This window comes from Epinephelus fuscoguttatus, linkage group LG18, assembly GCF_011397635.1.
Source record: "Epinephelus fuscoguttatus linkage group LG18, E.fuscoguttatus.final_Chr_v1".
In the NCBI taxonomy this organism is placed as follows: Eukaryota; Metazoa; Chordata; class Actinopteri; order Perciformes; family Serranidae; genus Epinephelus; species Epinephelus fuscoguttatus.
This window is the reverse complement of record NC_064769.1, coordinates 11,827,070-11,849,537: the sequence shown is the minus strand read 5'-3', so window position 1 is coordinate 11,849,537 and position 22,468 is coordinate 11,827,070. Positions and strand designations below refer to the sequence as shown.

Below are 22,468 nucleotides of genomic sequence, written 5' to 3'. Positions count from 1 at the left end.
AGAAAACATGTGACATCTTTTTGCATGTCAACATTATTTTTATAAAGTAGAGGCTATTTATTAAAAGCCTTTTTTTCCCAAAATATCCCTGCAGTCTGCATATAATATCAAAGGAAATAACAGGTTTAAATAAATAAATAGGTTTAAAAAAGACAAATACACAAATTCTTATTTTTCACAACAAATTTTATTGTGGTTGTTTTTGAATGTTTGTTCTTTAGTAGTGGATCCTCTTATGTGAGATTTGCCATATGGGTAGAGGAAATATTGCACACAAACATCAGAAAGCACTAAGGAATACTTTCACTTCAAACTAATTGCTATAAGTTACATATGAGTTTGGGAAAGGGGCAGAGAGGATGCAAGATCACAAGACAAATATACCACACAGCTGCAGACAAACATTATTAAAGTTCTCCCAAGAGAAAGATAAGGAGAAAAAGGCAGAGATAAATAGACAGAGAGAGAAAAAGAGAGGAAGTGCAGAGAAAGAAGACAGAGAAAAGAGAAATGTCAGTTCAAGAGAAAAATGTCAGTTCAGAGATTGTTGTTGGCAATGGTGTTGGTGGTAATGGTGTTGGTTTAAGGTTCCCCTGCAGGAAAACTGGTTTGTCGTGGTATTGTGAACACCTGGTGTCATTTCAGAAATATCTGGTGAGCTTGGTGAGTGGATGGAATAGTCCAAAGTACCAAAGCCTGTTATTGTCAAGTTGTGATTTGTTAACTGTTTTTCCAGAAGGTGGCCTGTCAGAGTTGATCTGTGGCCTCTGTACTGTTAGTTTGGTTGTGTCATGTATATGGTTAAAGTGTCTAGTTTTTGTTTCACATACTTTCATCTAAAACACACAAGTCACTCACTCTCACCTCTGTGTGCCGACCCTCTTAAGACTCTGCCTCTGCTGGAAACTGCTACCTTTTCATCCCGGCTTAAGAGGAGAAACTCTTGTCTCAAGATATTTTCAGCTCCAAAAAAGCTCTCATCAGCCTGAAAATCAGGTTTATATCAATACAGTGCTGTAGGCGATCACTGAAGTTACTGTAGTATACAATGTCATGGCACAACTTGCAAAAATCATAAAATGCTCCTCATATTTATTTTTCAGCCTAGCCCTGTTGTTCTTAATGCAAGTCAGAGCAAAATCCCCATAAAAAAAGAGAAAAATCCTAACATATCATGCATGTCTTCCAACCACTCCATCGGCCACAAAGCTATTTATAATTATAGTACAATGCTTTAGAAAAACAAGACATTTTAAGGTTTATGAAAATATCCTGCCTCACCAGCTCTACAATGGGAAAAGGCTAGCTCCCCCATAGCTCAATGATTACATAAAAAACGGGTCTAGTTCAAGTTCAAGTTCAAGTAATAATAAATAATAAATAAGATCTGATTTTTCTTTTTTATAACTTAAAATCTGTAAATAAAACAGACAATTTGCAATAAAAGGCGATCCTCTACAAAGCATTGTGGAAATAGATAAGATTTTACACATGCACACAGCATTCTGATGCATTTCCTTTTGTACATGTGTAAAAGGCTATCTGGACAATCAAGCATAATAAATTATGTTTAACATAATAAATTAATATTCACACATCAGCAGCAACATAAACCCAATTTAAAACATCCATTTCAAACCAAATTAAACCCAGCTGTCTTGAAAACAAAAGGCTTCAAAATGGTAGGGGCACTTCGTCTTGCCCTTTATGAATATGAGTTCAGACATCATGCTAATCAGTGTTGAGTATCCTTCGAGTTAATTCATATCATCATTCAACTATGTAACCAGTTAACAGTCTTTTTTGGGGTTGACCTGTAGATTTACTGTGCCTGCCCACTCTTCTGCTTGTTGCACCGGTTCTTATACATTCATTTTGACTCCCTAAGGCAATAACAGAAAACATCTTGTTTTATCCTTTGGTGTGGATAACAGCCATTATTCAATAATATACCATGTTCAGGGTTGTTTTGTTCCTTAACAGCAGTTAAACTGATTAAAAGCTTTCATGTAATTTGATCTGGGGATGCAGTAGAAACTCAATACATCAACAACAACATCATTATTTGATCTGTATGAGATTGGTTTAATTGGACAATGATGGCTTGACTAGTTTTGACTTCCAATTTTATCCTAGCACCACCCATTTATGCCAAAAAAAATCAGATAGCATCTTGAGGATGTCAAGGATGTCTTACTTTAGAAAACATTGTCTTTTGCATGGAGCCCCTCAAAGCTAATTTGTATTGGTGTTAGTCCTCATTGCAGATATTTATTTTTTCAGGGTTAAGTACACAAGAAGTAGCAATTTAGCATATAAGTGTTTAAGTGTCTGCTTAGGTTTTATGCTACGTGGATTTCTTTCACAGATAATGATCCCTCTCGTTATCACTTACTAGGCCTTTCTAGTCTCTTGCTGAACAGGCCTACATCTCTATCTTACAAGCTGGAAAGGATTCATCCTGCATGACGACAGTGCTGCTGCTGGCCAGGACCATGATGTTGAGCTCTTGCTGCTTGTCGTGGGTCTCCTGGTACCACTCCCTCATCACGTCAGTGTCATGGGTTGGAATCAGAGTGACCTGACACCAGAGAGGAGGGAAGTGTCTAAGCTGAAGCATTCAGAAGGTTCAAGATTCATCCTGACAACTGAAATTATCTTTCTCTTTCTGTCTCTTCTTCCCTTATGATGTTTGCACACAAAGTTCAGCTATAATACTGGCAGATTTTAACAAAGAAATAAAGATGTCGATATTTATTTATGTCCTATAAATGTATGGATTTATTCATAACCAATAAATCTGTTCAGTATAATCTATATGCATTCAAACTATTCTGGCACCCTGAAACTGGGGTGTCAGCATCAATAAAAAGCTTAAATTCAAGCTCAATTCAGTTGTAGCCTCGCTGTCTTAATTTAAAAAACAAATAACATATGGTACATTACAGATACAGATACTTTTACAGTATCACATTATTACGTATAATTGTCATATTAATACTTGAAACTTACCTGCATATTATTTCCCCATTGGGCCTTTCCTTCGAGAAGAGCATCAAGGACAGCTCTGCTGGGCTCCTGAGCTGTCTGATCATTGCCACTGACCACATAGTAAGAGGAGCGCACCCGCTTAAAGAACTCAGCATCCACATTCTTGGCATTGCAGTGATTGGGGATGTAAACCAAATCCATATACATGGGAGGACAGTTGGGCAGAGATGCCCCACCTGATGCCTTTCCACTGTTAGTACCTGAAAGAGACAAAACCTTTACCTTTGAAAAAAACTCTCAATACATATGAGAAATTATGTGTAGCGTGAAGCGATCCAAATTATGATAATGAGTGAGTACTCACCTGATGTGGCACTTTTTACACCTCTGGATGCAGAGGTATTGGTTGCATTTTTGGCATCTTTCCCTTCTCCGACACTCTTCTTTGGAGAGGAAGTCTTTGAGTCTTTCACTTTTGATAGAGCACTCTTCCTGGCTGGCGAGGAAGACTTTTTCAAGAGCTTTTTCTTCTTGGCCTTTTCTCCCCCATCTGTATTAGCATTGTGGAGGTTTTCTTCAGCCTTGAGGGCTTCTGGATCCACCATGCAGACATCATGGTGGCCTGAAGATGGAGCAGAGTCCCTGAGTGCCGCCGGAGGAGGATCAGCATGTCTGTAGGTCAACGTTCTGTCAGTGGGCAGAGTCTCAGAGTCATCTTCAGAATCAATGTTAGCATCTGCTGTAATGGAAGGGCACTCCTCCGTCCCTGGTGGAACATCTGAATCAGTCTGGGAGGGGGCAGATTCACTGATGGATGTAGGTGGGGTCTCCTCACACTGCTTGACAGACAGCTTACCTCCTGGAGGTGGGGGCCCTCCTCCTGACTTAGCCAGAGGCTTCTCCTCATCTATAGCATTCTCTTCATTGATGAAGTATTCTAGAGGGTTGGGGTTGATGAAAGATGGGGACAATTCTGTCTTGGGGTGACGATACTCACATGAAGTGACTAGGCAGAGGTCGACATCTGTCTTAGATGGAGCAGAGGGGCTCTTCTTGGTGGAGTCTGGGTCCTTGGAGCCACAAGCAGAATTGTAATGACACGGATCAGAGGATAGAGGTAGATATGATGGTTGGGGAACTTTGGGGCTCACAGGGGATTTTTCCTCAGGTGTGGAATCCTCACATTTAAAGGGATCAGTCTCCTTTGCTGGGGAAATGGTCTCTTCTTTTGAAAAGGTAAAAGACGATGATGGGGAGGCAGCTTTGGGAGGTGAGGGTGACTTGTCGTATATCTGCTGTGTGTCATATTTATTAGTAATGCTCTCTACAGATGGTGAAACTGGGCTGATACTGTCTTTAGCTGGAGGACCTCCTAGCACTGGGGATGGCTCATTGGAATGGGGTGAGTGGGTGAGAGAGGATGCCTTTGGAGTGACTGGAGACTTATCTGTCTGCTCAGCCACGGCATTAAGTATTTCTGTCATCTGGCATGGGGTTGTAACAGAGGGAGTGGACTGAGATGCATCTGATGGGGTTGCAGAGGTTGCAAGGACTGAATCGTTCTCTTCAGAAAGAAAAGGCTTCTCCACTGGAGAAGCCCGGTCTTCAGATGGTCTTCCATTCTTTCCATCTGAGGGACTGTAGTCAACCTCAGTTGGGCCATTCTCTGTAGCACGTGAACTGCTTCCCACTGATGGGTGCTCCGGAGATTGCTTACTGAAGTCCAGGGCTAAGGAGTGGTCAGGGGACTCCTGGCCAAACTCGATTGACATGGTGGAGTGCTCTGGGGATTTTGTGTCCTGTGTTCTGCTTTTTGTCTTTGGTGAGATGTCTGGAGAGATAGACATGGGCCTTGGGCTGTCTTCTTTGGATGGAGATCCCTCAGCCTCATGGAAGGTGGTCGGGGTCTGAACCACGGAGACAGACAAAGAGTCATCTACTTCTGTTGAGTGAGGAGAGCCTACTTCAGCATGAAGGGAAGGAGAGTCAGTGGTGGGTTCCGGCAATGAGCTGGTGGCCAGCGAGGCGGTGGATGCTGACGCTAAATGTGAAAATGTATCTTCTGCTACCACCTCCTCCAGAGGAGTTCCAGATTTGTCTGATGTGGTGCCCTCTGAAATTGACATTTTACTCTCTTCCTTGAAAGCTGTGAAAAGATTAGTGTCTGATTCAGGTTTGGTCATTGGTCCTGAGGACAAAATGGAATCTCCAGTTTTCTTATGATCTATATCAAAGAATGACTTGTCCTTCTTCGTTGGGGAATCAGAGTCAGTTGGGGGTGGGCTTTTTGGAGAGAACATTGCCCTCTCTACAGGGGAGGAACTTCCTGTTTCTTGCCCATTAGGTTCTGGAGTAACTCTACTGGAGGTGTCCTCTTTATCACTTGTCACCTCCACAATTACCGGACCCTGTGCTTCATCTTCTGACATAGGTGGTAGAGCACCTGCTTTCTCATCTACTGGTGACTGATAGTAAGGTGTGTGACCAGAGGACTGAGGTGAGTTAGCTCCTTCCAGTGTCTTATCATCTGGGCTGAGGGAGGGATCCACTGTTGCCCTGGCGCCTGCCAGCGTCGTGGACAGCTCTATTGGAGCAGCAAACAGTATTGGAGAATCAAACTGGTCCTTGCGGTCTACTGACGGAGAACGTATAAGAGGTGTTGTTGTGGAAGTTGAACTGAGTCTAGCTGAATCTATGTCAAACTTGTCACATGGCTCTTGAGCTGTTGAAAATCCTTCAGCTTTCCCTGTGGAGAGAAACCCTTTACCAAATTTATCCTCTTCTAGTGATGATGGGGGAGATATCGTGGAAGCGGAGTGACTGTAGTCCTGGCCTTCTGTGGCATCACTCTGAGTGTGATCTGACCCTGCCATACCCTGAAGTGGAGACAGTTTCTTCCTATCAAACTCCCCAGATGTTGATGTCCCAAACTTGCCTACATCCGGCGAAGGAGACTCATCATTGGTGTTTTCATCACTCATTAGGTCCCTAGGAGTCAACATCTCATCCATGGGAGTAGGCACACTGGATATCTCCATGGTGGACTGAGTGTGGCCAGAGGTGACGGTGTAATCCTCAGGGGGTTCATCTCTGTTCTCGTCATCTGAGACCGTTGAACTCTCAAAGCCAACTGGAACCATTTCGTCATGGATAGATGCAGCCGGGGAAACAGGTGAGGACACTTTGGGTGATGCTGATACAAACAGACTATGTTTCTTTGTTTCTGCCTCACATACATATGGAACTTCTACATTTTTATTAGTTATATCATCATTGCCTTGAACACTATCTGCTGGTTTGACTTCAACATTTCTGTCTTGGTGTTCATCTTCACTGGGTGTAAGCTTATCTTTATCTGGTTCCACTGTCTGTGGCTCATAAACTTCTTCTGTCTCTCCCTTCTCTTCATAATCCCCTCCCTCTGAGGTCTCCTCCATTACAGTGCCTTCATCTTCAAACTTCTCACTGACGCTGCCATTGAGTTTTTCTTTAAGAACTTGTTCTTCTGGTGTCTCTCCATTGTCTCCTTCAGCCTCTGTTGTGGTTATACCCTCATCCACAGACTCTAATGCCTCAGGTGACTCTTTGGTTTGTATTATTTCTTCATGGTGGATCATCACAGGCTCTTCTTCCTTAATTTGTTGCACAGTCGCATCATCCTCCACCAACTCTTCAGCTCTAAGCTCCTCAAAGTCCTTAGTGAGGTCCTCTGGTGTGGACATCAGAGATCTTACTACTTCTGGATCATCTACAACAGCTGCTGCACTAGCTGCAAGTTCGCCACTATCCACCTTTGTCTCCTTCTTTGTCACCTTTGGCTTTCCTTTCTCTTTTAACTTTGACGGGACTCCTGCGTCTTTCTTTGAAGCACTGTCTTTTTTCAGGGGCTTTGGTTTTGGTGCTAGACTCTTTTCTTCACCCGCAGCGGATGTCTTTTTTATGTCCTTCAAGGGCCTTTTGACATCTTTCTTTTCTTCCTTCTTCTCCTTCATAGGCGAGTCCCTTCTTATATCCTTTTTTATAACTTTCTTTGCCTCCTCTTTCTTTACTTTTTCCTCCTTTTTAATGTCCTGTTTGGGTGCATCATCTTTCTTTGCTACTTCTTTCTTTGCTTCCTTTTTCTTTTCCACAGACACTTTGGTCTCCTTTTTAACAATCCTTTCAACTTTGGGTTTTATTTCAGACTTCTTTTTTTCTGGAGTTTCATTCTGGCCTGTTTGCTCTGACTTGGCTTTTGATTCTTTCTCGGGTGCCTTTGCCTTGTCCTTTTTCAGCGGGGCCTTTTCTTTTTTCTCAGTCTTTTGTGTTTTTTCATGAGATGCTTCTGCATCTGCCTTTGCCTTTTCTGGTGCTTCCTCCTTTGAATCTTTCCTGATGCTTTTGCTTGGTGATGGCTTTGGGGTAGACTTAAGGCTCTCTTTGCTGTCTGTTCTGTGTTTCATCTTAGCTTGCTTTAGAGTTGGTGTTGACGGTATATTAGAAGACATCGTTTTTTGAGTGACAACTGGCTCCTTCAGAAAGTCCAAGTGCTTTAGCTTTTCTAAACCTTCAAAGACGTGATGCTGGGTGGCATTTCCAGGAAAGAGAACACGCACAACCTTGTCTGAGGGATTTGCAGGGTGCCACACAATGAGTGAAGAGATAGATGTCAGGTAAGAGATGGGGAACTCAGATTCTTTTCCATTTGGCAGCAGAATGGAGGCGGTGTCTTTTTCACTACCTGTCCACTGCTTCATAAAGTGCTGCATCTCTTTGCTGTTCTTTGATGGATTAAGCACATACATCTCAAGCTTCCCAACGCCCATTTTCTGGAAAAGTATGAGTGGTTCTATAGTGTTTCCAACGGGCCTTTGCAAAGGCTCTAACCTCAAGTTTAGCTTGGTGAGGAACTGCTGAGTGAACGCTGCCTCCTCAGCAGTCCTCCGCACTCTGTAGTTAGGCTCTGGGTTATCCATATTTTCAGGAAAATTCACAAACACAATACCAATATCTGGAGAAATCATGTTCTTCACCCAGTCGCTGTTAGCTGTTGATCCCTGCGACTGTTCCTCCTCAAGTTCTGCAACCTTCCTCTGCAGCATGCTATTGATACCTGGCAGGTTGTCGTCACCAATGTGGGTCATGAGGATGGAGTCAACCCGGTCCAGGTGTCTCACCAGCTTCCAGAAGCATGACTTCCTGTCTGAGCCACCGTTGATAAGCATGTTGAAGCCGTTGACAGCAAAGAGAGCAGAGTCACCGCAACCAGCAGGGAAAATGTAACAGCATGGTTTGGAGAGTTTGAGGAATCCACCTGAGGTTGGTGGTTCTAACATGTCAAAAGGAGATGGGATCTCTACTGATTCAGATAAATACTCTGTGAACTCCGAGAGGCCCTCCATTTCAGGGAGTATGAGAGTGGAGTTAAGTTTCATGTTAATGAAGTCCTGCAGGTTGTGTTTGTCCAAGTTGGAGTTTTTCCATTCGCCATGTTCAGGGCAGGAGAGTGTGAGGTTGGCTTTGTTTGCCGGGTGAATAGTGCTGAGCAATTCACCAATCTGTGCATGAAAAAAATAAATGGCTTCAATTTTTAATATACCTGAGTCAAAATTGAAATTAATTGTGCTCTGAAATCACACTTTCAGTATGTCTAGTCCATATGTACCTGTAGAGTGGGAATGTCAGTACGTTTTAAGTCTATTATGTAATGCTAGAATGAGAGCTTACAGAGCGGGCAACAACCATGCATTTTTTAATTTACTCAAAGGATTTTGCTGACAAAATATAATTTTGTTGTTCTAGAAAAAATACCATGAAAGTCTTCCACTAATATAAAACATCAAAACTGACCTAAACTTTGGCTCACCTCTTGGTCAGTGAATATGTCTATGAAGTTGAAGAAAGAGAAAGATCCAGACTGAAGAATCAGCTCCCCGCTGTTTTCAGAGCATTGTCCTGAGAGAACCAGAAGCTTGTGTCTGGCTGTGTCAGAAATCATCAAACGAACCTGAAGAATAAACAAATAATAAGTTAAAGAAAGACTGAAAAAAGCATGTATGACACTTAAGAAATAAAGACGCAATTGATTAATTCATTGGAACTGCTGAGGAATACAATGCAATAATAATATTACTTGCTACAGAAACTGGAAATACAGAACCTTGCTGCTGTAGCAATCAACTTAATGATTTAGTGCATTTGAAATATCACCAGTTTCACGTCACTCAAATCCATTAGCTAATTAGCTGACTTGTTTACTCTGCTAAGTTTCTTTTATCCCTCTATCTCTTGCCTCTCCCCCTCTTTTTCGTTGGTCCTTTTTTTCCTTTTTCTACTTCAGCAACATCAGCTGTTCTGGGCAGCTGGCCAGGTCAATCCTGCTGCGCTGTGAGATATTATTAATGCACAGTTGACTGCAGACATAGCTGGGGGGTAGAGGCAATGCTGAAAAGGAGCAGTGACAAGAGAAAATCTTGTGTCATCTGTGCTCCTGACCCTCATCTGTCTTTCTTTCCATCAGAATGTAGCTAAAGATGTACTGCAGTAACAAAAGGTAAAAGGCTGCACTTGTTATTCGTTGCAGTAAGTAGTCTTGTCCCTTGAGCTCCTAATTGCTCCCTTTTTTTAAATTCCAACCAACAGTAACAGCAGCAGTTCCTATTAAGAGGGTGGATAATTGGCCAAACATGGTGGACAGTCATGGCTGAATAATAATCCTTTTCAACCTGTAATTGCTTTATAAATGTGCATTTACTTAATGTATTTTGGAATCATCCCTCCTTAATAAGGATGGAAGATAAAACACCAAGTTACAGAAAGACTAAGGAAGAGGTTATAATTATATAAGAGATTGTCAACAACAATTATAGCTCATTTTACCTCAGTACTGACTGCATCATCTGAAGGGTTGATAAGCACCACTGTCTCCAGGACATTACTTTTATGGTGAAGAATTCTCTGCCCTGCAAAAAAAGGAAAATAGTTAGAAATTAAAGCACAAAATGTCCAAAATCTGAAAATGTGGATTTAGTGTCACACAACATGAACAAAACCATCTTTCAAGCTGAAAGGAGGACATTTTTGGCAGTTTGGCTTGGAAAAATGATTAATTTAGTTTCAAAATATTTGCTCATTTTCTGTTGATTGACTGATCAATTTTTATCAACTAATCATTTCAGCTCTACTTGACTTCTGACCATAGACTGTATTAAAAAAAATTGACATAGCCATGGTGATGTCAGCCATTGGTTTTTGGACTCCCGTTTTGAAGCCTCAAGTTTAATATTTTGGCCGTTGCCAATGGGGTTTTTTTGGAGCCAGACTTGACGATATTTCAATGAGAGAGTGGAGCTGTGGAGGAGCAAGGGGGAGATCTGACTGTAGCAGCGCCTCACAGAGAGCCTGTCACTCAACTGTCTGTGCCCTTAAATATCTGTACCTTTCAGCCTTAATGAAATGTAAATAGGTAAGTAAGGTTGAAATTAAACCCTGTAAAGTTGTCATGACTTTTGAAATTAGCTACAGAGACCAAAACTGTTTTTTGTACCAGGCTGTAAACATGTATATTTTTGGGCACTGTAACATAAGAGTCTATGGGGACAAACTGGCTGGACTGGACTGGCAGTTTTAAGTAAAGATTTTAGGGGGGGACACAGGAGACATGTTCCCCTCAGTATTTAGAACATGTGCTTTGTCCCGCCCAATAAAAACATGAGGTAGCAAAGGACTTTTATTTTGACAAAATTAAAGTCATTAACACCATAAATTGATGCAAATAAGGCAAAAAAAACGGTGACTACAAACTCACCAGAATGTGGGAAATTAAATTTTTGAGGCTTAAAACTTCCCGTTTCATATATGTTCCTCCTTATTCTCTAAACAAAACACAGGTTACTCTCTTGCTTCTGTCAAACAATATAGACAAGACATAATTATTATTTGTTCTCTCCAGCAACATTTTCTCCTCTTAAGATAGAGCTGGTACACAGAAAATGAACAGTGGGGTGTGACAGGCTCATAATCAATCATCCTAGGTTTTGGATGATTGATTATGATAATGACTTTGTCCCCACTGTTTGTGTCTCTGTGTGTATTAGGGGGGTTATCCTTCGGTCCAGCTGACGAGACAGGGTATCTCTAACATCATTATTCATCCCAGCATATCAGGCTGTACTCACTCAATCAGTCTTTGTTTCTTCCCCTTGTTATCTCATTTTTTTGAAGAATTAATGAATTCCCCTGCAGCCAGCTGACAGACTGTTTTTATTTTGCTAATTTGGATTAATTTCCACTGTTAAAACCAAAGGAAATTGTACCATTAACATCCTGAGAATAAGACAAACAGGAATATGTTCCCTGTTAGGTCCAGAGGGCAGTCAGGTGCTGCCTGACTATAAGCTTTATATTCAGGAGAGTATACCTTGTCTCCAGAGACAAGATACCGCAGCAGCTATCTGGCTGCTGGGCCGATTCCTCCATATATATTTCATACAGCAGATTCTCATTATGGAGCACACAGCCATTAACCCTGCTGCCTTCTCCCACAGGGCTGTCACTCCACATGGAAGAGCTCTTTCATTCACTGCTGTTAATAGTGAACTGGCTCCTATAAAGTACATTACTATTAGCTTCTAATATTCTGGGGGGGTTCAGTGATGGTAGAAATAATGACGCTTTCTCTACATGTCAACCCTTTACCAGTTCCAATGTTGCACTCCATTTGTTTTATGGAGTTAGTTGCCTGAAGGGAATAATATTTCTAGTGTGACTTTGATTTTGAGCTTTTATATAAATTCAGTATCATGGCAGATGCTTCAATGACAAAATAACAATTATTTTCTTCTCATTTTTTTGGCAGGGTTGAGGGGTAGATGTTTTTTTTTGCAATTCTTTTCTGCAAGTTTTGGATTGAAATATTTTGTTGATGCCTCCTTTTACTTTCAATTGTTTAATCACATTTAATTCAGATCTATAAACAGAAGGCTAAAAACTAAGTTACTACATGCTAGCAAGCACCTGAGGGGAATCAGGTGGTGGCTGATTTTTTGCTTCTTTACTAGAAAGCCAAATAATTGCTTCCAGGATAAGACAGCATAAGATTGAAATATCTATGTTTGAGGCATCTTAGCATGTGAGTCTGTCTACATGTTTTCAATTTCATTTTCCTTTAAAACTATATAGTTAAGTCGAATTACCGTAATGACAGTATACTTTCACCATTGGCAACTGTAGGTCTGTTGAATGGATTGCTATGAAATTTGACATTTGTTCTTTTGAGTGAAATGGCTAGAAAACTTCTAGATGAATTACTGTGAAATTTGGCATGGACATTTTTTGACCCCCAGACGTACCACAGGCACCATTAGCAGGTCCACGTCTGTGCTAAACTGGTAGCTCTAATTAGTAAGTGTTTGTCATGCTAACATGCTAAACCAAGCATTATGGTTGACATTAAACCTGCTAAACATCACAATGTTAGTATTGTCACTGTGAGCATGTTGCATGCTAGCATTAACACTTCACTCAAAGCACTGCTGTGCCTATAAGGGACTCCCAGAAATTTGTTATTCCACCTGGATGGGCGTGTTTTTTCCGGAGTACAGCAGTATCTGCTTCCACTAGCTCCTTGACTATCTCAGCCCATGCTCTCTGAGGGCATGTCATACTTTATATAATAACCTGCTTGCACCTTTGTAAGAATTAATACCTTTTAAGGTTACAGTTTTGCGAGCTTATCGGAAAAGTGACGAGATGGCCCAATGCATGCCAAGGAGACTACCCATCTGGCACACAACGCTCTGTGTGACACAGGACATAAGGCACTGGCCCCAGGTGAAATACAAAGTTTAAAAAGGAAGTCTAGTGCCTATAAATACAGCCTCAGAGAGCAGCTAGCATGGCTGTAGACTCCCTTGTTGTTCTAGGTTTGAAGTGACGTGTAATTCTATTTGAGCATTTTACTTAGCTTTACACTTATGCTCAATGTTAGGCATTGATGGAGCCTTCTGTCAGTATTTTGTGTTCGTTTCATCCATATTTGCGTATGTTTTCTGAAAGCTTACAAACAAAATGGAGCAGTACCACCAAACACTGTGGCGGCAGTGTAGTTCAAGCAAGATACCAACATTTTAAGGTGAACAGGTCTTTGCAGTGATGAGCCTGTGACTGTAATGATTTGATTTCATATCTGATATTTGCCGATTTAGTTTTTGCACATTTGTCCAAAACATGTGAACATGTTTGTGATTGACTTCAAGGTTCAGCTTAACTGACATACAATATGAGACCACAAAATAAAAGTCAGTGTTCAGCCTAATGATATTCATAAGACCAAAATGTCATGTCTTGATTTTTGATCCTTTGCATGTGCATTACATTAGCAGGTTGAAGCAGAGATTTGTGTCGGTCTAATACCACCATCATCAAAATCCCAGTTGACTGTGGGAGAAACCAGCTTCACTCAGCTTTGTTCTGAAGAGGCAGCAGTCTTAAACTGATGACCGAAGCGCCTCCATAAGAACAAGAGACTGAGGAAACAGTTTCCAGTGGTGTGTGAAATGAGAGAACAATCAATCATGGAAGTCTATCGTTCATCCTGTCATGCTATTGTACACAAGCCATTGTTAATGTAAAGTGGAGCATTTTTCTTTGTCTCTCTGTGGGTTACGCCCTGCTCACTGGCATTTTATGTGATGAGGCAGAAATTACAGTAGCCCGTACATGTTAAGGACTAGTGAAGCACAAGGCAGCCACCATCACCACCACCATCACACTGCCAAATTGCTGTGTGTCTAAGCCAGCTCGTCAAAAAATGACAGATTGTGCACTGGGGCTTGCTTGACCCTGACAATTACCTTGATCGATATAAAAATCCTCGATGCCCAGTGCGTCTCTTTCTCAGCGGGAGGCGAGGTAATGTGACATGCACCACTGAGCATTCTCCTTCTGGCTGAATAGAAAGTGCAAGACTGGTATAGCCTGGCTGCGACAGACTGAACCAGACGGGGGAACATCAATGTGGATGGCACCGCACCAGAAATAGATCAGTGGAACAACTAAATTCAGCACCTCCTTCCATTTTGCATCAGAAAAAGACCTCACACGAAAGAATTATAAATGTATGTCCTCAGGTGGATGCCCTGTCTGTGTCGCACCTTATCCCCTCCTGTCATTTCGTTTTTCACCGCAACACAATAATTGACCATGATGACTTTGAGCTGCAAAGATGGGGGCGCACCCCTGGGCGCAGTTTTCAATGTCACTTGTCCCCATGTCCCCACACAACAGGATTAAAAAGGGAACTGGTATACGTAATATGTCTGGGCATAGAGCTAATGACACTGCCACTGCTGTTAAGCGGGCTGACTCACAGAAGAGTCAATCACATGTGTCGTAGTATTGATGCCTCCAAATAACATTCAGTTTCAGCTTCTCTACAGCTTTTATCGTAAGAAATAAGCTTGTCAAATTACACGACAACCTGGTAGGAGAAGGACAATAATTATGTCTGCCCACCACCTGTTTCTTTCTCAATTCCTCCAGCTATGAATATAAAGGGTAATGCAGCTTAGTAGATGCATGACTGATCAATCAGTCTGTTGATTTACAGCTATTGAATCGACCACCCGGGATCATCGGTTTAACAGATGTCGAGAGAACCCAGGATTGTATTCATCAAAAACGTCAAGAGGATCTTTATCTCAGACAAATTCATTTGTGAAAGTCAACACAATTCTTAATTACTATTGATCGTGAGCTGCAATGTTGTCTTCAACAATCTCACAAGGAGGGTTTTGAGTGGATTTGTGGTTTAGAGAGAGCCTTTTTAGACTTCAGCACTGTCTGCAGTGAAGGCAGAGTGCTGGGAAATCTATATGTAACCAGGAGTGTCATATATCCATCAGGGAGACACCAGGGGGTCTCCTGTCTTGCCCCTGTTTTCCTCTTTTCCCTTCCTCCTTCCTGTTGGGTCCAGGCTTCCTATGTATGAACACGGTGTGATGGATGATCTGTCAGGCAGACAGATAATCACATTCATCTTCCTCCGCCTGATACCATCTGCTGGTTTGTGTTTTCCTGTAAGCACTGCGCACTAAACAATAAATGCACCACAAGCTAAAGGGTAAATATTAAAAATGTATTAACAACGATTATAAAGTTATATCTAAATTATAGATATGGTCAGCAGATCAGCATCCTCATCAACCTTTATCCTGAAACATGCACTTATTGTTTGATTGATGTTTTGCACAAGTTCACAGAGTTAAAGCAGGGGTAGGCAGTTTTATTTTGGCGTCATTGGGCAGAAATCCAATAAAACCTTTAAGCATATTGAAATTCAAGTGATCTGAGAGAGAAGTAGGGTTCTGCACCTCCTCTTGGCTCTGTTGTCAGGCTTTAGATAATCTAGCCCATGACAGGAGACTTTGGTCAATCAAAGTCCATTGCAGAGAGAGGACGTTCCTATTGGCTGCTCAATAAATGCAGATGCGTGAGCACATCCCTTCAGATGGTGAAAGCCTGATTCAATGTTGGATAATCCTGCAGAGAAACTTGCTTTTCCAGCACTGGCAACAACTGCCACCACTGCAAAGCCACCCCAAAAAAAGGAAGACAGAAAAAAAAAATACAGTCTAACAATAAACGTAATAAAACATGTCAGTAGCAGCAAGGCATTTTATAGATTGAGGGAAAATGTTTCTAATAGTTTAGCCTTCTGCTAACCACAGCCAAAGTCTAACGTCTACAGCCAATTCTAGCTCATGTTTATGTACCTAGCTAGAGCCTTAAATCACAGTTTGTCCTCCGACTCACTCCCTACTGCTGCAGTCCACCTTACTGGGAGGAGAGTGGGCAGCAGCCGCAGAGACTGACCCTTAACCAGTGGGCGCAGCAACTCGAATTCAGCCAGCACCGGGGGACTGGATAGTCCTGAATCTGTTGCTGCCGTCACACAGTTTAGACCTGGCGCTGGCGCTGGCCACCAACCAACTGCAACCGCTGAATTCGAGCCGCTACAGCTGCTGACTGAAGGTCTGTCCTCAGCAGAGCAGTCCACACATCAATGTATGGAAAACACTCTGCGATTGTATGAAGTGTGTGCATACGCCCATGCTTGTCTGGTGGGAGGGGCTTAGGACAGACTGCAAGAGGAGGGCGTAGTATCAAATTCTGATGTTTCTTTGCTCTCTGCACATACCAGCTTTAAAGACATAGCTCTATGTTGGTAAGAGTTGGTAAGCGTTAGATGATAAGGTTGATACTATACTCTTATCTTTCCATTAAATATAAAGCTACAGCCAGCAGCCAGTTAGCTTAGCATAAACATTCGGACCACAAGGGAACAGCAGGCCTGACCCTGTCCAAAGGTAACAAAATCTATTCACTTGGAGTGGTAACTTCTTTGGGAAGTTACTGCTCCTGGCCAAGAAATACTGTGGCACATAACCCTCATAAAACCCCAGAACTATTTTTATACTTCACTGTTTTGTGTCGTTGTTCTTGTATAGATTAATAAAACGAGATTTAACATGTTGATTAGTGAGCTTCGGAGACACTGGCAGGCAGATTTTGTTACCTTCGGACAAAGCCAGGCCAGATGTTTTATCTTTTCGCTAAGCTAAGCTAAGCTAAGCAGTGGCTGGCTGCAGATTTATATTAGCAAATTTATATTAGAGTACAATATTAAGCTTCTCATCTAACTCTCAGAGAAGAAAGTATATATGTCGTAGTATAATGAAATGTCAAAGTATTGGTCTAAAGCTGTTTTTGTGTGTCACACAGTGATGCAAGGGTAATACCCAAGTTAAGAATTCAACTACACTTCTGTGAATGAAAAAAAAAGAGAATTAATGCCGGGAAACTGCCCTTAACAAACATTAAAGCTCTGTAAACATTTCTAGGAAGCCTTTCATAATGCAGTACGTGTATTAAAAGTTCAAAAGACAATGAAAATCCTTCCCTTGAGAAATAACACCAGGCAAATAGCCTGAGGCCCAGAATATAAGAGAAAAATAGCATTCCAGTTTTACTACTTATGCAGCATTACCTCTCATAGTCTTGGCCTCATTAATTCACTGATCAGAACTGCATTTCTGTTTCTGTGTCGCATCCATCTTCACCTCATTCTTTCCTCCTAACCCACTCCGTTTTTGTCTTTTCTTCCTCACCCCACCTCCCCTCCCTCCCTTACTCCCTTGTTTGCTCTTCTCTCATCCTCTTTCTCTTCACAGCCACTCCCCTCACCCTCTCTGTTCCCCTCCCTGCTTTATTTTCATGGACAGACACTTGCCACTGGGGATTCTACACTGCTAATTACTCTCGAATCAACTGCGCCTCTCGTACTGGGTTGCAAGGCAACAGCACACATGGAGGAAGAAGGAGAGAAGAAAGGAGGATGGTAAAATGGTAAAAACAAGGTTGGATGAAAGGGAGTTGGGGGGGTTGGAGTCTGTTTGAATGCTATCATAGAAAATAAAAATAAAAATAAAATAAATCACCTGATTTAGTCTGCAGCAGCAGTTGTTGGCTGGATCAATCTATGATGAGGTATGAAGCCCTGCTGGTCATATCCAATATGGAGCGGTGCCAAGCAGAGGCTTTAACTGCTGCTGCCCGTCAAGGCCATACTGCCCACTGACAGACCACATGTCCTGCCTCACTGGATCTCTTCCATCTTTACAGCCTCCACCTCACCTTGCAAATAATATAGCTATAAAAGCACCATGCAACAAAATGCTGAGAGGGCGTATCCAGGGAAAGGCAATAAAACCCCTCTGCTTAGTGTACTGCAAGGAAGTTATAGCTGACAGTGTACACTGCTGAAAAGTGCAGCGTTGGAATGTATATTTACTAATTAGAGTAATTAGAGGTAATTGTACAATACACAAGTATTTTCATTTGCTTAATATTGTTTTCTATTTTTTGACAACTGTACATATTTTGTAGGTTATTTTTCATACAAAACAAATGTAGCTTTTAAAATGACATCCATTTTTGGAGAAAAAAAAAACATCTTTCTCTTATTAAGGACTTTAAGTTTAATATTCTTGTAAAAAGTGGAAAAAAATTAGTGGGATTTTTTTAAACTAATTTCAACATTTTCTAACATCAGTTTTTTTCTAAATTCTAGTGCTGCAAATATTTTGTCTCATTTCAAGATACAGACATACATTTCTAGAATATTTTAAAACTAAACATTTAAATTAAAAAAAAAAGAATCACCTAAACCAACTACAACAATGCTGCTCATGTATCATACATCAGTGATAATAATCTTGCAATATATTAGCATTGACATGATACTAGAGTTTCTAATTTTCATACAGTACCCCGAAAAATATCAGTATCTAACGCTATTTTTCATACCATGTGGAAAAAATGAGATCATAAAATGTAAAATTTCAAAGCTATAACATGAAAATACTGACTTCAGTTTCCTTAGCTAGTATCTGAGAACAGCAGAACGACTTTAGTAAACATGCAAGAAAGCACAGCTGGTGCTGAAGTAGCGCATCAGTACTGCGGAAAATAACTTTTGGAAGCATTTCAAATGTTCAGGATTGATATGTATCGACAAATAAACATTTTTCCCAACAATACAGTATATACAAAAGATATTCTACATAAGTTTACTTTGAATTCTTTTAAGTTTACTTGGAGTATTTTTACATCATTGTAGTATTACTTTACTAAAGAAAATGATATGCATAAGAAAAGAGTGTGTCTCAGATGTGTTAAGGATGCAACTGAATTTGTTAGAAACATATTAAAGCATAATAAGACTGTGAAATGATCAGTGAATATGTCTTTTAATCCAAGTTTACCTCTGACATCTGCAGAGAAACGAGCCGAGTGTCTGGAGACAAACAGCTTGAGTTCCTGATCCAGATTGCAGTCGATGAGGTTGGTGTCCCATGAGCGGATGCCTGCAAGATAAACACACACAAAAGAAATCAACAAGGAAATAAAAAAAGGAGGAAGAAAGAAAGCAGCCAGTGAAGAAAACCATATGTTAACGGCGCTGTCTGAAAATGAATCAATGCGCACGGCAGACAACACACAGGGAACTTGGCAACAGGTCTATAACAAATGTGCAAAGTCTCACCCTCACCCACACACGAATCTCACTGATCCTTTGCCTCCAGTTGACTGGAAAATCTTACAGGGAACATGTATAGACTTGTTACTGGTTTGGCGTGGGAAATGAAATCTATAATAGGAAATATCTATAGCCCTATTTCTATTTTGCCATTGGCCTCAATAGCCTCTGCCGAGCTGAGTCATGATGGTATCATCCTCTCTCCATGATCATGCAGAGTAAAGGCCTAACATAGGCCTCTGTGAAGTTACAGATGACATGAAGTGGGAATGGAGATAAAAGGGGCTTAAAGTGGTTTTATGTGGGGTAAAGTGCACACAAAAGGTGGACATGAAAGTTTATTTTACTCACAATAATATTATGTTCATAGGATATTACAGACAGAGGGCTTAAACTGAAAGCAAAGGGTGTGGCTTTATTATGAAAGCATTAACGACTGACATGCGCAACAGTGGTGAAGATGACAATTACATGTCACAGTTTATTACAAAGTACATTTTAAGAATGTATGAATAAAATAGATAGTCACAAATAAAAGAAAAGTCAACCACAAGAACTTGTGATGCAATCAAAACCTCCTGAACTGCTAGAAATTTCCTCGTGAATTGATTTTTTCCAAGGTCAGTAGTAAAGTTTTGGTCTCAAGATGTGACACAGCAAGGGCCAACATAATACTCTATCAAATTAACATAATAATTAAAAAATAAACTGTGACTCTGACAGGTTAAACTCCCAGGTGAAGCTAAAATCAGGTGATCCCCAGAGGTAAACACTTCTGATCTGCTTCCTTCCTCCTGCCTCACTTGGTTTCACACCCACATAGTAACTGCGCCATATTCTCCTCTTCCTCCTCCTCCTCCTCCTCCTCCTCTCACACAAACAGTGCACTCAGGCCAGAGAGCCAAACCACTACAGCAGCTGTGGCATTTCTGAAACGCCCTGCATGCTCAGTCTGAAGAGCGTTCCTTGTGGCTTTCCGTAGGGACCGCAGTGCGGACCGAGCCACGCCCACCAGCCGGTGAGAGCTGAGAGAGCTGGATGCGGGATGATGATGATGGTGACTGATGATGATGGAGAAATGTTCCCACAGCATGAAAGGGGGATTTAATCTATTACTATTCCGTTATTGTTACCCAGCAGCCATTTCAGCCTTAACGCAGCGTCTTTATTCAGCTCTGTCAGAGACGCTTTCTAACATCGCAGCACAAGCTGAGGGAAAAGCTGCTTCTATAAACCCCCGTTGTCTCTTCCTGACTGCAAACTGATGCGTGGGACCCTCCGCTCTCATGAAACAAAAGCCTGACGCACCTGAATAAAAAAGCCCTGGCAAGATGCTGCGGGAGAGACAAACGCAGCGGCACCGGAGCCAAAGAAATGTGATACGCTGCATTATTGACGCATAGTCCAGATTTATTGCTGAATCATTGCTGGCAGCTTTATTAGAGGACCTGGCCCACGTGTGTGGATGACAACAATTGGGCCTAGTGACAGTAATATGATAATTATACTGAACTAAACTGCCCCTAAATACAGTGGGTGGGCGGTAAGGGTGCGGGTTATCAAAGGATGTGAGGAGACTGGATTTGGCCTCATGTTATGAGGATGTTAAAGGGAGGGGCTGTTCAGTATCCCCAATTATAAACTGCATCACCTCTAGTTCAAATATTTACCCAACTACTAAGGGTCAAATATTGTTAATAAAACATTAGTATGCGTAATTCGCTCAAGCGTAATACCGTGCGTAAATTCCTGGTACAAACAGGTGCATCAGCAGTTTACATGACTTTTACAGCAATAAGACTTAACTTATTTACAAAACATCTCTGGTGAAGTTAAGTTCAGCTCTGGGTGGCCTACACCCACCTCACAAAGCTCCATCTTACCTTTCTCTATGTCCGCAATGGCACACTTCAGATGATCCTCTGTTACGATCTCCCCGATAACCACCAACAAGTAAAATTTGCTGTCGTTGAAGTGCTGCGAGGGGCTTGAGGATGTCGGAGACGCCCCGGTGTTGCTTTGGCCGCCTAAAGTCTCCATTTCTGCAGATTCTACCAGGGTGGCCATCCTCTCTCCTCTGTCTCTCTTTCTCTCTCTCTCTATCTCCCGTATACGCGCGCAGGATCCCAATAGCAGCCTCCTCCCTTTATTCGCTGCAGAGCACCGGAGTGGTCTCCAGACATGCAAGTGGAGCCTTGATAGGAGTGGCCCTAGCTTTTTATACCAGCAGACATTGTGTCATATTCGGTAACCGGGGAGAGAAGAGGGCGCCGGGGTTTTTTCGCACACTCACTCCACATCTGATGTCATCCGCAACGAATCAAACGCCTCCGGAAGTCACTGAGATTCGATGCTTTGTATTGTACATAATCATCAGTGCTGGACATCTCAGTACTACTTGTTACTCCATACAAATACAAGTTTGATGTGGTGTGGAGCACTTCAACCACTGTAACCAAGAGCTCTCTTTAAATAAACACTTGATTTAAAGATTGATTCTCTGGTTTAAAGAGGTCTGCAGAGTGTACATTAGCATGCTCTGCTTGGGAGAAGCTTCATAGATGATTCTTGTGCTACTCTCAATATTCTTTTTTTTTATTTCAAAGATTGAATCAAAAACTACAACTGGGAGGCCCCGAAAATAGGCACTATACCCTACATAAAGAGGAGCAGGAGGATTGTGAGACTGCTGACACCTGAAACAAGACTTGTCTGCAGTGATTCTGCAAAAACTGCAAATGTTGACTCATTATTTTTGTATAGATATTATCTCCTGGATAAAGCAATAGGTAACATGTCATCTGTCTTCTACAAGTCGACTGACTAAATTGCTACCGTAGTCCCATTAAGTGCTCCTGGATGAATAACTGAAAGGGCCTACCCCCCTGGCATCACCTGCAAAATGTCACTCATATTATCACATACCAACCAGAAAAAGACTCAAAAAGACCACAAAGGGATGTAAATGAACTGCAAAGAGACTAAAAATAACTACAGAAGGAGGCAAAACAACCATAAGAAACACAAAATGACTGCAAAGAAACACAAAACAATAAAAAAGACACACAATTACTTCAAAGAGACACAAAGCAACTACAAAGAAGCACAGCAAGACCTCGAAATGACCATAGAGAAATGCCAAACAACCACAGGGAGATTCAAAATGACAAAAATATGCACAGTGACTACAAAGAGATGCAATGCAATACTACAACAACAACAACAACAACAACAACAACAAAGAAATCAAACTATAGGACTAGACCAGGGGTTGGCAACCTGCAGCTCCAGAGCCGCATGCCGCTCTTTAGCCTCTCTCCAGTGGGTCCCTGTGGCTCGGACAGAAAATTATATGGAAATGAAAAATCTTTTCTTTTTTTTTACATTTTAATTTTCATT

General features: G+C 41.5%; 1 protein-coding gene across 1 annotated transcript; it reads right to left on the bottom strand.

Annotated features, from left to right (window-relative positions):
• Nucleotides 1–188: 188 nt before the first annotated feature.
• On the bottom strand, nucleotides 189–21,379 carry map1b (microtubule-associated protein 1B). The gene is made up of 7 exons (XM_049604532.1): nucleotides 20,953–21,379; nucleotides 18,795–18,896; nucleotides 9,850–9,932; nucleotides 8,837–8,977; nucleotides 3,356–8,528; nucleotides 3,013–3,251; nucleotides 189–2,581 (listed from the first exon to the last, which is right to left on the bottom strand). Exons 1-7 carry the CDS (start codon nucleotides 21,134–21,136, stop codon nucleotides 2,426–2,428), a joined length of 6,078 nt encoding a protein of 2,025 aa, XP_049460489.1. The 5' UTR covers nucleotides 21,137–21,379; the 3' UTR covers nucleotides 189–2,425.
• Nucleotides 21,380–22,468: the final 1,089 nt, after the last annotated feature.

Bases quoted from the DNA above. Each gene is read 5' to 3' on its own strand.
- map1b (XM_049604532.1), bottom strand. From the start codon at position 21,136: ATGGCCACCCTGGTAGAATCTGCAGAAATGGAGACTTTAGGCGGCCAA. The intron at 18,897-20,952 runs GTAAGATGGAGC...TTTATCTTGCAG, and splicing joins CATTGCGGACATAGAGAAAG to GCATCCGCTCATGGGACACC. The intron at 8,529-8,836 runs GTGAGCCAAAGT...TTTCATGCACAG, and splicing joins ACATATTCACTGACCAAGAG to ATTGGTGAATTGCTCAGCAC.